Genomic DNA, 13,462 nt, shown 5'->3' with positions numbered 1-13,462 from the left:
GAGAGTGACATGCTGCCTCCTGTGCACAGGAGGCAGGTGAGAAAACCGAGCGTCATCACTGAGACTCCAGAAGAGAGAGAAAATATTACCATTCTCACCTTGATATTTGTAAAAGGAGTTTGACACCAAGTTAAATCAAGAGAACAAAAATTATTTTAACAATTTGCCAAGTGTACCACCTAAGGAAATACTTATTCTTCAGGTTAAGACTATAGCTTTTCTAAATGCTTTTTCTGGGACATACTACAAATTGCACTATAAATTCAGTTCTTTGAGTATTCATCCAGAGGATACATCTTATTTACTTGCAAGCAAAAAAAGAGACAGACAGAAACACAGAGACAGTGGGCACTAGGGCCTCTAGCCACTGCAAACGAACTCCAGATGCATGCATACCGTGTGCATCTGGTTTTACTTGAGTACTGGGGAATCAAACCTGGGATTTTTTTTTTCCTGAGGTAGGGTCTCACTCTAGCTATATAATTTCAGGTCTGGGGGAATGGTTCAGTGAATAAAGTACTTGTGCCAAAAGTAGGAAGCTTCAGCTGGGCATGATGGTGCACACCTTTAATCCCAGCACTTAGAAGGCAGAGGAAAGAGAATCATCTTGAGTTCGAGGCCACCCAAAGACTATATAGTGAATTCCAGGTCAGCCTGGGCTGGAGTAAAATCCTACCTTGAAAAAACAAAAAGGCAGGAAGTTTCTCCAAAACTAGTGTGCCTGTGGTAAGAAAGGAGTCAGAGACAGAAGAATTTCCCAGACGCTCATGGGCCTGATGAAGAAGCAGTGAACAAGGGGAGACCCAACTCAAAGACATGAAGTAGACCGGGCGTGGTGGCACACACCTTTAAACCCAGCAGAAGGATCACTGTAAGTTTGAGGCCGCGCTGGTGGAGGGGGCGAAACCAGGAGGTAGAAAGGCGAGGACTAACCCAAAAGTTGTCTTCTGACCTCCACAGGTGCATTGTGGTACACACATGCCCACACACACACCAAATAAATATATATGATAGAGATTTTGTGATACAGCTCAGTGGTAGATACATAAGGCATACATAAGGCCCTAGATCATTTCCCAACATGGTGCTTGCACACCCATGTGCATGCACACACCCAGACACACACACACACACAGTTGATCCTTATGTGCCAAGGATTCCATTTATTTTTGTTTGTTGTATTTATTTATTTTGTTTGTATGTTTTAAGACCAGGTCTCACTTAGACAGGCTAGCCTTCAGCTTCCTATGTAGTCAAAGATGACTTTGAAATTTTGATCCTCCTGCCTCCACCTCCAAGTGCTGGGATTACCAGTGTGTGCTACAATACCTGGTGGATGTGGTGCTAGGGATTGGACTTGGAGCTTCACGTACACTAAGCAACCACTCTACCAACTGAGCTATATCCCCAGAACTTCAATTTGATTATTATTGTTGTTGTTGAGGTAGGGTCTCACTCTATCCCAGGCTGGCCTCACAACTCATAATTATCCTACCCCTTTCTCCCAAGTTCTGAGATTTAAGGCATGCTTCACCACACCCACTGTCAATTTAATTTCTTAATATTTTGGGTTTTTCTTATTTATTTAAGAGAGAGAAAATAAGAATGGGGCCACCGGGATCTCCAGCCATGCAGACAAACTCTAAATGCATGCACCACCTTGTGCATCTAGCTTACATGGGTCCTGGGAAATTGAACCTTGGTCCTTGAGCTTTGCAGGCAAGCACCTTAGCTGCTAAGCCATCTCTCCAGCCCCAATTTAATTTTTGTTCAAAAGTTTCTCTTAGGTCAAGAAGAACCCTTACTGATGCATGGAAAATATTCCAAACGTGCATTCACAAATTTCAGGAACTATCAACTGCAGACAAAAAGCATAGGAACCTGATTCCAGCTGTGGTGCCTGTTAACATCTGCCACCTGGCAGGAATGGCTTAATGGTTAAATGATAAAATTGAGACCTATATTCAGTCACTACAGCTACCAACGCGAATAGTTGGCACACTCAGTCACAAGTTAGTTGCCAACAACCAACCTCCTGGAGTTCAGGCCCTCGGACAACACTGACCAGCAACACCAAAGAAAAGGGAACTGGCAATCCTAGGAGCAGCCCGACCCAGGGCTGCCACAGGGCTCCGGGCAGCCTCACTTCTTTCCGTTCAAACGTCAGACTCTATCCTGATGGATCTCTGTCTCCAGGAATAGCTAGATTCAGACTTTCTCAGCAAAAGAAAAGATAAGGCTTACATGCTAAGAATGCTAGGGAGACCTTAGAAGGGTTGCATTGCCGAATTCAAAGGGAAAATCAAGGTTATCAAGTTTGCTTTTGCATAAATTCATGTTAAATAAACAACAGCTTTCTTTTGTGTTAATCCTGTTTTTAAAATCATGACATTCCTTTGTAGCACATCAGCATAGCAAAAATCTGAGGTTAAGGGTTTGGAGGAATCTAAGTTTGTGGCAAATGTCTGATATTTTCTTGTTTGGGGACTGTAATCAGTTAAAATAATCCAATTTTTTTTTTTAATTGGGAAATGGTTTTCTTGCTAAAACTGTTACCAGTTGAGCATGGTGGTACATGACTACAGTCAGTCATTCCCAGTACTCAGGAGACTGGGTCAAGTGGATAGTGAGTTTCAGGCCAGCCTGAGTCACATAGTGAGAGACACTGCCTCAGAAAAACACATAAAATAAAATTGAGGGCTGGAGAAATGGTTTAATGGTTAAGGCACTTGCCTACAAAGCTGAAGGACCCAGATGCAATTCCTCAGGACCCTTGTAAGCCAGATACACAAGAAGGTAGTGCATACGTCTGGAGTTCATTTGCAGCAGCTGGAGGCCCTGACATGCCAATTCTCCACCCCTCCACACACACACATAAATAAAAATAAATTTTGTTTAAATAAAATTGAATTATGTGAAGTTCTTGATTATACTAGAAGCAGGGCAGAGTGTCAGGTTTTGTTTTCTTTACCATTAAATCCATCTTTTTTGTTTTATTTTTGTTTTTTGTTTATTGAGGTAGGGTTGCACTCTAGCCCAGGCTGACCTGGAATTTACTATGGAGTCTCATGGCAATCCTCCTACCTCTGCCTCCCGAGTGCTAGGATTAAAGGTGTGCGCCCCCACACCCAGCTTAAGCCCTGTAAAATATTTGTGTTTTTGCCTCTATGGGACTGAGCATTGAGGAGAAGCATTTTTTCCTTTATTTTATTTAGTTATTTATTGGTTTTTCAAGGTAAGGTCTTGCTCTAGCCCAGGCTGACCTGGAACTCATTATGTAGTCTCAGGCTATCCTTGAACTCAGGGTGATCCTCCTACCTTTGCTTTCCAAGTGCTGGGATTAAAGGCATGTGCCACCTGGCTTCCTTAACTAATTAATTAACTAAATTTTTTTTTTTTCTCAAAGCAGGATTTCACTGTAGCCCAGGCTGAGCCCAGGCACTCACAGCAGTCCTCCTACCTCTATCTCCCAAGTGCTGGGGTTAAAGGCATGTGCCACCACAACCAGCCATTTTTTTCTTGTTTGTTTGTTTGTTTATTGGTTTTCAAGGTAGGGTCTTGCTGTAACCCAGGCTGACCTGGAATTCACTATGTAGTCTCAGGGTGGCCTTGAACTTTAGATCAGAATGCTTCATACACTAAACATCAGGTTCACTGACCCTCACAACGATCCTCCTCCTTCTCCCAAGTGCTGGGATTAAAGGAGTACATCACCATACCCAGCTTCCTTTCCCCCCCCCCCACAATTTTTTTTTTTTAATTTGAGACCGACAGAGAGAGAGAAGGGGCACATCAGGGCCTCCAGACACTGCAAACAAACTCCAGATGCATGTTCCCCCTTGTGCATCTGGCTTATGTGGATACTGGGGAATCAAGCCTCGAACTGGGATCCTTAGGCTTCACAGGCAAGTGCTTAACTGCTCAATCATCTCTCCAGCCACCCCCCCCTTTTTTTTTTAAGTTTGTTTTATTTATTTGAGAAAGAAGAATGTGCCAGGACCTTCAGCCACTGAACTCAAGATGCATGCACCACCTTGTGCATCTGGCTTACATGGGTCCTGGGGGATGGAACCTGAGTCCTTTGGCTTTGCTGGCAAACACTTTAACCACTAAACCATTTCTCCTTGAGTTTAATGGAGTGAAGCTACTTAAAAAATTAATGGAGGCCAGGTAGCTCTCAGAAGGCAAAGGTAGGAGGACTGCTGTGAGTTTGAGGCCACCTTGAGAGTACAAAGTGAATTCCAGGTCAGCCTGGACTAGAGGGAGACACTACCTTGGAATACAAAAACAAAAATGAATTAATGGGGCAGTGAGCCTGATGCTTTAGTGTATGAAATATTCTGATCTAAAGTTCCAGAAAACCACAAGATAGGCCTCTCCCGATACTCAGCTGGAATGGTCACTGCATGGCATTCAGACCATTGTCTGCTGCCCACTCCAACAGCTTTGTGGTGTGCTTTTGCCCTCATGTATTCAGCATTTAAAGAGGAAAAGCCCCAAGCAGCTTTCTAAAGTTGCCAGCATGATCCTATCTCCTCTAAGTGTGGACACATATTTAGAAAGTGTGTGTAGCCTGTTGTTTAAAATGTCAGCCTATCCCCTCCAAAGCCTTACATATTTAAATGCCATGGCGTGTGTCACTTCTGACCCTGCATGCCTCTATTTCAAGGAGTAACTTTTCAGAATTTGGCAGAACACTTGTACATGTCTTCTGGCGCTAGATAAGAACAGGAGCTTGTTCTAAGTTCAGCTTTCTCTTGGCACAGAGTGTTCTGTACGTGAAGTAAGCGCTGTGTGCCGTGTACAGCAGTAACTGTGTCTTGTCATTCGGTGTGAACAGTCAGGCTTACCTGTGGTGTTGATGTGCTGGTCTCTGAATCTGATTTCAGTCAAAACGAATATCCGCTAAGGATGCCTTAGCCCACCCCTACCTGGATGAAGGGCGACTAAGGTACCACACGTGTATGTGCAAGTGCTGCTTTTCCACCTCGACTGGAAGAGTCTACACCAGTGACTTTGAGCCCGTCACCAATCCCAAATTCGATGACACTTTCGAGAAGAATCTCAGTTCTGTCCGACAGGTTAAAGGTGAGTCTACTGACAATTGATCAGACCAGATGACTAGTCACATTTTTTCCCTTTTATAACTTTGTATAAAGCTGTTCTGTCAGGGCATGTGTGCCAAGAAAGCTGTGGGTATTAGAATAATGCTGATTTAATATTATACCCAGGGAATGTGAGCCAGAGGAATGATTTTGTTTCTGTTTCCAAGTTTTAACGAGGAAGTGTGACTAAAATAAATTTTAGTTTTATTCATTTCAACATCACTTTATTAAATAAGACATATTGGACATCTTTACACGATGCAAAGTTTTAAAAATTATAAAAATCTACTCAGAGAATCATTCCTCCTTGAATGGTGATTAGAGACGGCAACCTCTATTGGGGTAGAGGTTTTAAATAAGATTTCATCTCTAATGCCAACCATATGGAGTCTCTCCAACTTCTAGACCATTTTACTTACTGACAGGGTTTTCCAGTGTATGTGATGCCACCATTGGAGTTTCTGCCTCTGTTTAACAACAGCTAGCATTTTGGCTTCAGGAAAGTTCAGCAAGATTCAGATTGATAACGTGAAGTGGGGGTGGGGATTGATTGATCTAACTAAAGCAATAGGAAATTCTATTCTGATTCTGGCTAGGGCTAGCTGAGAATTCACTGCTTCCAGCCTTTAAATTGGCAGTAGATGTATGATGCTTGTTTTCTCCACAGAGATTATTCACCAGTTCATTTTGGAACAGCAGAAAGGAAACAGAGTGCCTCTCTGCATCAACCCTCAGTCTGCTGCTTTTAAGAGCTTTATTAGGTAACTATTGGTGTCTGTAATTCTAACATTTTATGTGTGTGTTCTTGGTGGAGGGGGTGTGACTATACACTTTTGTGCACGTTTGTGTGGAGAACCCCAGACACATTTCCTCACACACCACCCACCCTTTTTGAGGCCTCTCACTGACCTGGAGCTCACCAGTTGGGCTTGATTGGCTGGCCCGTGAGTGAGTCCAGGGATCCCTATCTTTACCTCCCAGCTCGGAGATCATAAGTGCTCAGCATCGTGCCAGGCTTTTCTTTTTTTTTTTTCTTTTCTTGTTTCTGTGTGTGTTCATTGGTTCAAACTCAAGAACTCATGCATGCAGGCCAAGTACTTTAGCAACTCATCTGTCTCCCCAGCCTTTCTAGCATCCTTACTAGAATGTTTGTGATTTTGTTATTTAGCTAGAAATAGTCTTTAAGAAATAACATGGTGAGCTGGAGAGATGACTCAGCAGTTAAAAAGCTCTTATTTGAGCCAGGTATGGTGGCCTTTAATCCCAGCACTCGGGAGGCAGAGATAGGAGGATCACTGTGAGTTCAAGGCCACCCTGAGACTACATAGCAGATCCCAGGTCAGCCTGGGCTAGAGTGAGAACCTACCGAAAAAAAAAAAAAGAAAGAAAAAGAAAAAAAGAAAAGAAACTAAAAAAAAAAAAAAACTCTTAAAAAAGCCCAATAGAAAGTTTCTGTTTCAAATGGTGGCTCTAGTCAAAAATAGATTTGGGAAAGGGGTGGGAAAAATGGTTTAGTGGTTAAGGCGCTTGCCAGCAAGCCTAAGGACCCAGGTTCGATTCCCTAGTATCCACATAAGCCAGATGCACAAGGTGATATAAGCATCTAGAGTTTGCTTACAGTGGCTGGAGGCCCTGGCATGCCTATGCTCTCTCTATCTGCCTCTTCCTCTCTCTCTCTTCTTTCTTCTCTCTCTTTTCCTTTCTCTCTCTCTCTCTTTCTTCTCTCTCTCCCTCTAATATGTAAATAAATAAAATAATTTTTTTTAATTTTATTTATTTATTTATTTATTTGAGAGCGACAGACACAGAGAGAAAGACAGATAGAGGGGAAGAGAGAGAATGGGTGTGCCAGGGCTTCCAGCCTCTGCAAACGAACTCCAGACGCGTGCGCCCCCTTGTGCATCTGGCTAACGTGGGACCTGGGGAACCAAGCCTCGAACCAGGGTCCTTAGGCTTCACAGGCAAGCGCTTAACCGCTAAGCCATCTCTCCAGCCCAATAAAATAATTTTTAAAGTAGATTTAGGGGCTGGAGAGATGGCTTAGCGGTTAAGTCACTTGCCTGCGAAGCCTAAGGACCCAAGTTTGATTCCCCAGTACCCATGTAAGCCAGATGTACAAGGTGGCACATATGTCTGGAGCTCATTTGCAGTGGCTGGAGGCCCTGGCATGCCCATTCTCTCTCTTATCTGCCTCTCCCTCTCTGTTTTCTCTTCCTCTTCTCAAATAATTTTTTTTTAATATAGATTTAAAAGAACGCCTCTTTTTCACTCTGGTGCCAATTCAAAACCTGATTCCTTTGCTTCCCAGACGGCTGCTAGGCTGCCTGCTCGTGCTCATGGGTCCTTGCACAGCAAGTCGGAAGCGGCCCTCTCACCCCACTCCCACTGTCGCTCTCACCGTCCCAATAGTGACACCACTAAAGTCTGCGAGGTTTTGTCTGTAATCTTTTCTTTTCCTTCGGTTTTTTCAAAGTAGGGTCTCACTCTAGCCCAGGCTGACCTGGAATTCACTCTGTAGTCTCAGGGTGGCCTTGAACTCACGGTGATCCTCCTATCTCTACCTCCAGAGTGCTGGGATTAAAGGCATGTGCCACCATACCTAGCACTAAGGTTTTATTTGCAAGCAGAGAGAGAGGAAAGATAGAGAGAATGGGTGTGCCTCCAGCTACTGCAAGTGAGAGAGAGAGAAAGAATTAGTGTGCTAGGGCCTCCAGCCACCGTAATTTAACTCTAGACATGTGTGCCACCTAGTGTGCATGTGCAACCTTGCATGCTTGTGTTACCTCGTGTGTCTGGCTTACGTGGGACCTGGAGAGTCAAATATGAGTCCTTAGGCTTCACAGGCAAGTGCCTTATATATATGGACTTCTAAATGTTGAAAATATTTGCTTGACTTATTAAATGATTGAATAATTGAAGAGAGAAACTGCTTCATACAAGACAAATTTTCTTCTAAATTATCCTCTAGCTCTTATCATTTGTTGTTGGCTTTTAGCTTTGTTTTTTCTTTGTGGGTTTTTTGTTATTTTTTGTTTGTTTTTGTTTATTTTCAAGGTAGGGTCTCACTCTCTAGTCCAGGCTAACCTGGAATTTGCTATGTGGTTCTGGGGTGGCCTCAAACTCAGTGAGCCACCTACCTCTGCCTCCCAGAGCTTGGTTTTTGTTTTTTTTTTTTTTTTAATTTTTTAAAGTTATTTATTTATTTGAGAGAGTCAGAAAGAGAGAGAGACAGAGAGAATGGGAGTATCAGGACCATCAGCCACTGCAAACAAACTCTAGACACATGTACCACCTTGTGCATCTAGTTTACATGGGTCCTGGGGAATCAAACCTGAGTCCTTAGGCTTTGCAGGCAAATGCCTTAACTGCTAAGCCATCCCTCCAGCCCCTGTTTTTAGGTTTTTTTTTTTTGTTTTTTTTGTTTTTTTTTTTTTGGTTTTTCGAGGTAGGGTCTCACTCTGGTCCAGGCTGACCTGGAATTAACTCTGTAGTCTCAGGGTGGCCTTGAACTCACGGTGATCCTCCTACCTCTGCCTCCCGAGTGCTGGGATTAAAGGCGTGCGCCACCACGCCCGGCCTAGTTTTTTGTTTTTTTTAGATAAGTTGGCTGGCTTCAAACTCACTATGTATCCCAAGCTGTCCTTGAACCCATGGCTACAACTCTTTTCGATGAGTTTGTTTGTATGACTTGTTTAGAGGAGAAGCCATGAGGTACATTGGTGTGGGAGGACCATGAACCTACCCTGGATCCTAGAAAACTTTACTCTTCTTGTCTCTCTTTGTCCTTTCTCTCTCTCTCTCTCTCTCTCTCTCTCTCTCTCTCTTTTTTTTTTTTTTTTTTTTTTGTTGTTGGTTTGGTTTGGTTTGGTTTGGTTTGGTTTGGTTTTTCGAGGTAGGGTCTCACTCCAGCGCAGGCTGACGTAGAATTCACTAGGTAGTCTCAGGGTAGCCTTGAGCTCACAGTGGTCCTCCTACCCCTACCTCCTGAGTGTTTGGATTAAAAGTATGCACCACCATGCCCGGCTCCTCTTACTTTAAATTATATATATAATTTGAGAGAGAAAGAAGTAGATAGAATGGTCACATCAGGGTCTGTAGCCACTGCGAACGAACTCCAGATGCACGCGCCAATTTGTGCATCTGGCTTTACATGGATGTTGGAGGATCAAACCTGGGTTGTTAGGCTTTGCAGGCAAGTGCCTTAACCACTGAGTCATGTCTCCAGCCCATTCCTTCCCTTGATCATCTCTGCTAAGTCCTTATGTCACTCAGGGTCCAGTGAAGACATAGAAAACACTCTAGCAGGCTGGGGGTATAGCTCAGTGGTAAGAGCCTTGTTTGTATGAGGCAAGGTTCTAGATTTAATCCCCAGCACTACATGAAGAAGAAAAAGAAAACACGATGAGTGAGGAAAATTTAATAAGGATTGCTAAGTAGGAAAAGGTAACTCTCTTCTAAAGAGCACAGAAAGAGGGCTGCAGTAATGGTTTAGTAGATAAGGTGCTTGCCTGTGAAGCCTAAGGACTCAGGTTCCATTCTCGAGGACCCACGAAAGCCAGGTGCACGAGGTGGCGCCCAAGTCTGGAGTTCGTTTGCAGTGGCTGAAGGCCCTGGCTCATCCATTCACTCTCTATTTGCGCCCCCCTCTCAAATAAAATAAAACAAAATAAAATAAAAAGGTTTTAAGGCAGGGATGGTGGTAGGAGGATCACAGAGAGTTCCAGGCCATCCTGAGACTACATAGTGAATTCCAGGTCAGCCTGGGCTAGAGTGAGACCCTACCTCAAAACCTCCCCACCCCCCAAAAAAATTAAAAAAGAGGTTTCTCAAGGGTCCAGAAATAACAGTGGACTGACTGAGAGAAGATAAGGAAGAAATTAAGAACTTGGAGATTCCTCCACCCATGATCCTCATGCCACAGAAACAAGCAGCTTGAGGGGGCTGAGGAACTATGCTGAGATGTGGCTGGAACCCGCCCACTTAAAGAGGTCCACTGCATTGCAGAGAAACTTGCCAAAGAATTTGCGTAGACCAAAACGGGCCCATGCATCTAATAATAAAAGCAACAACGACAACTAATAATAAAAAGCCCGCCAGAAGCAGGAAGGGAAGCTGTTTGCTGATGCTGCAGCCTTGCGGCGCCCTCTGCTGTCCAAGGTGAGCGTTAGGCCAGGCAGCAGAACAAACCACTTAAACCTGGCTCCAGTTTGAGAAGACAAAGGCACGTTTGGATTTCATAGGCAGGCACAGGCTCTTTTCTTCACCACCTGTCCTCTCCTTTTCCTTTCCCATGTTGGAGTAGGTTATATTGAAGTTGTTTGAATTTGTTGAATCAAAATCAAAAATTTTATAAGAAATTGGTAGATCAGTTGTTTCTCATTTCTTCCATATTTTTTTCTGTAGAAAGACAACGGTGACTTGCATTTTTACTTCTCTGGTTTTAAATTACTTGGTTTAGTATTTTCCCCTAACAATCGTGATCCAGTCAATTAGGTATTCTAGCACCTTCCAGGTGCAAGTCCTTGTTATTATCCTGGGCCCTGGGGAAGGAAAGTGATTCAAACACCCTTCTAATTAGCAACTCTAGCTGTGGGAAGTAACTAATGCCAGATCTAGGGATAACGAATGCTAAGCAGTTGCCCATACTACACCATGAATGCTTGCTAAAAGAATTTGTAGCCAGGCGTGGTGGCGCACACCTTTAATCCCAGCACTCGGGAGGCAGAGGTAGAAGGATCACCGTGAGTTCATAGGCCACCCTGAGACCACATAGTGAATTCCAGGTCAGCCTGGGCTACAGCGAGACCCTACCTTGAAAGAACAAGAAACCAACAACAAAAAGAGAGGAAGAGGCAGAGAGAGTGGGCACACCAGGGCCTAAGCCTGCTAAGCCACCTCTCCAGCCCAAGAGGAACTTTTTTAAAATGGATAACTTTGCATCCTTAAGCCATTTTCCGGGATGAGTATGGATACTATTACTTGGAATGGCTACCATTTGCTTCACGTGATGAAGTAGGGATTGTGGAAAGCCCTGTTCACTACCTCAGGTAGACAGCCCAGGTGCCACACAACTAGCAAATAGCATGTTGTTTTCAACGCTGTGTGTTAATCACTGTCACCTTGTTGCCTCACTGTAGCTAACAGATCCCTAAGTGAACAGTTTGGAACAAATTCAACTTTAGAGACTTTAAAGACACAGAAATAAAACCGCAGAAATGGACTCCACAAGTTTCTCTAAAGGGCGAGGTAACGGAGGCAGCAGTCTCCCCTCTGCCACTGTGCGTCACCACTCACTTCACCGTCTTCCGTTTTCTTCCAGTTCCACTGTTGCTCAGCCGTCTGAGATGCCCCCGTCTCCTCTGGTGTGGGAGTGACAGGGGAAGACTGCACTACTGAAGATGTAATGTAGCTTGCCACTGGAGTCTGGGATTTGCAATTCTGGAGGTTAATCATGCTTGTACTGTAATTTTACTAATGAAGTTTTAAATTAACAACCACTACTTGTATGATATGAATAATATTTAGAAATGTTACTAGACTTTTAATCTTGTAAAGTGGTTGTGCTTTTAGAAGAAAAAAATTATTTTACCCGGAGTTGCACATGTTTTATGAATTTAGTGCAGCTGTTATGGCTCACCTCAGAACAAAAGAGAATTGAACCAAATTTGGGGGTTTGGGGTTTATGTTTTGATTTTTCTTTTTCTTTTTTAATGAAGTGAGATTGTTCATGTACACACACACACACACACACACACACACACAGAGGACAGTCATACATTTTGATATTTGAGCCATTCCTAAAGATTTGGGGTTTTCTAAAACTAAAGAATCTAAAAAGCTTGCCTGTGACCAATCATGGAGCCACGTGAGCTGCTCGTGGCTGCACGGGGAAGGGGTGGGAGGCGGGGCATGCCGCCTAATGATCAAGCCCTATAATTAGCTTCTCATTAGAGCCGTGACGGTGACGTGTGCTGTCTAAAATCCAATGTTGTGGGTAGAGAGAATGAGTTTGTGACTAGGAGAGACTAAACTTCTGTTTTCCTTACCCAGTATAAATATATATATATATATATATATTTAATCTATTTTTATTAGAAGTTTTTCTGCTCTTTCTTACATTAAAAAAAATCCAAGCATGCATCTTTCATGTGTGTAAATAATTCATTTCTGGGCTAATTTCAAAAGAATCCCAATATCGCTGTATAGAGAGAGAACTAGCTTGCACATTTTAGGTCTGTGAAATTTTGTGAGACTTTTCCTGCACTGGACAGTGAAACATAATAAATAAAAGACAAAAACAAATTTAAAAAAATTAAAGCCACACAAAAGGCACATAGGGAATTATGTCAAATGTGTTTGTGTCCTTAGGCAAAGCTGTGGGAGTCTTGACATGTCACAGTAGTGAGTAACTTATTACTTTTTGACAAACTCTTCTTTCTGTTGGAACACTGACTTTCTGTGCATATGTACATATGAATACAAACTGAAGGCCTCTACCTCCTGGAGTTAGACAACTTGGCTTGTTTACCTCCACATGCTGATGATGACTATTTTTTTTTTTTTAAGTTCAATGTGGAGACTTGAAACTTGAATGTCCCTTACAACTTTTATATTAAAAATAAAAAGACAAGAAATTCAAAGATCGTTTTTCACCTGTACAAGGAGTACTAATGGAGCGTCTTGAAATTGGTCTAGGAAAAGAAATCCCTGGTGTGTGTTATGGACAGTTAACTGTTAAAGTGATTGTAAGTTATCTGTATTTAGCAGAGTATTTTCATCCTGAGTGATCTGAGCTGAATTTGAAGACTATTAATAAGTTATGTTTGGAAGTTTTAACTTCAATGAAGTAATTATTTGCTGTGAAAGAAACAAACATTGAATTACTAAACAAAGATCGTGCAATATCTTTGTTTTTTTTGTTTTCTTTTTGTTTTGTTGTTGTTGTTTTTAATGAGGCTCCTGAGAATCTACCCAACTGAAGCATTTCAATTCACTTGAATGAGAAGCGTGTTTAATATCAAAAGAGCCCAAGAAGACACTGGTGTGAAAGGTACAACCTCAGAGGTTGTTCATTTACCATGGCACACTTTGTACAATGTAGATTTGAAGTACAGTGGTGAAAACATTAAATGTGACATTTGAAATGATGTGTCATCTGTTTCATTTCCATTGCTTTCCTTTGTTTTCTCTTCAGTATGATGTGATTTAGATCTCCACCCATATCTTTGAGGAAATTAGTTATTTTTAAAAAGTCTTCCCAGAAACTTAAATTTGCCCCCCCCAAAAAGTTAACTGACATCAGAGACACTGTGTTTTAAATATGTCCAGTGAAAGTTTTTTAACATTAGAGTCTCCAT

General features: G+C 42.6%; 1 protein-coding gene across 1 annotated transcript in view; it reads left to right on the top strand.

Annotated features, from left to right (window-relative positions):
• The window catches only part of Nlk (nemo like kinase), a 201,261-nt gene extending 188,012 nt beyond the window's left edge, over window positions 1–13,249 (top strand). Inside the window, exons 9-11 of the mRNA XM_045158842.1 lie at window positions 4,890–5,088; window positions 5,773–5,866; window positions 11,425–13,249. Coding sequence (XP_045014777.1) covers window positions 4,890–5,088; window positions 5,773–5,866; window positions 11,425–11,479 — 348 coding nt within the window. The 3' untranslated portion in view covers window positions 11,480–13,249. The remainder of the gene's footprint in view (window positions 1–4,889; window positions 5,089–5,772; window positions 5,867–11,424) is intronic.
• The last annotated feature ends 213 nt before the right edge of the window (window positions 13,250–13,462 follow it).

The sequence above is a fragment of the Jaculus jaculus genome, chromosome 9, assembly GCF_020740685.1.
Source record: "Jaculus jaculus isolate mJacJac1 chromosome 9, mJacJac1.mat.Y.cur, whole genome shotgun sequence".
NCBI classification, from domain to species: Eukaryota; Metazoa; Chordata; class Mammalia; order Rodentia; family Dipodidae; genus Jaculus; species Jaculus jaculus.
This window is presented reverse-complemented; position numbering and strand designations above follow the sequence as displayed.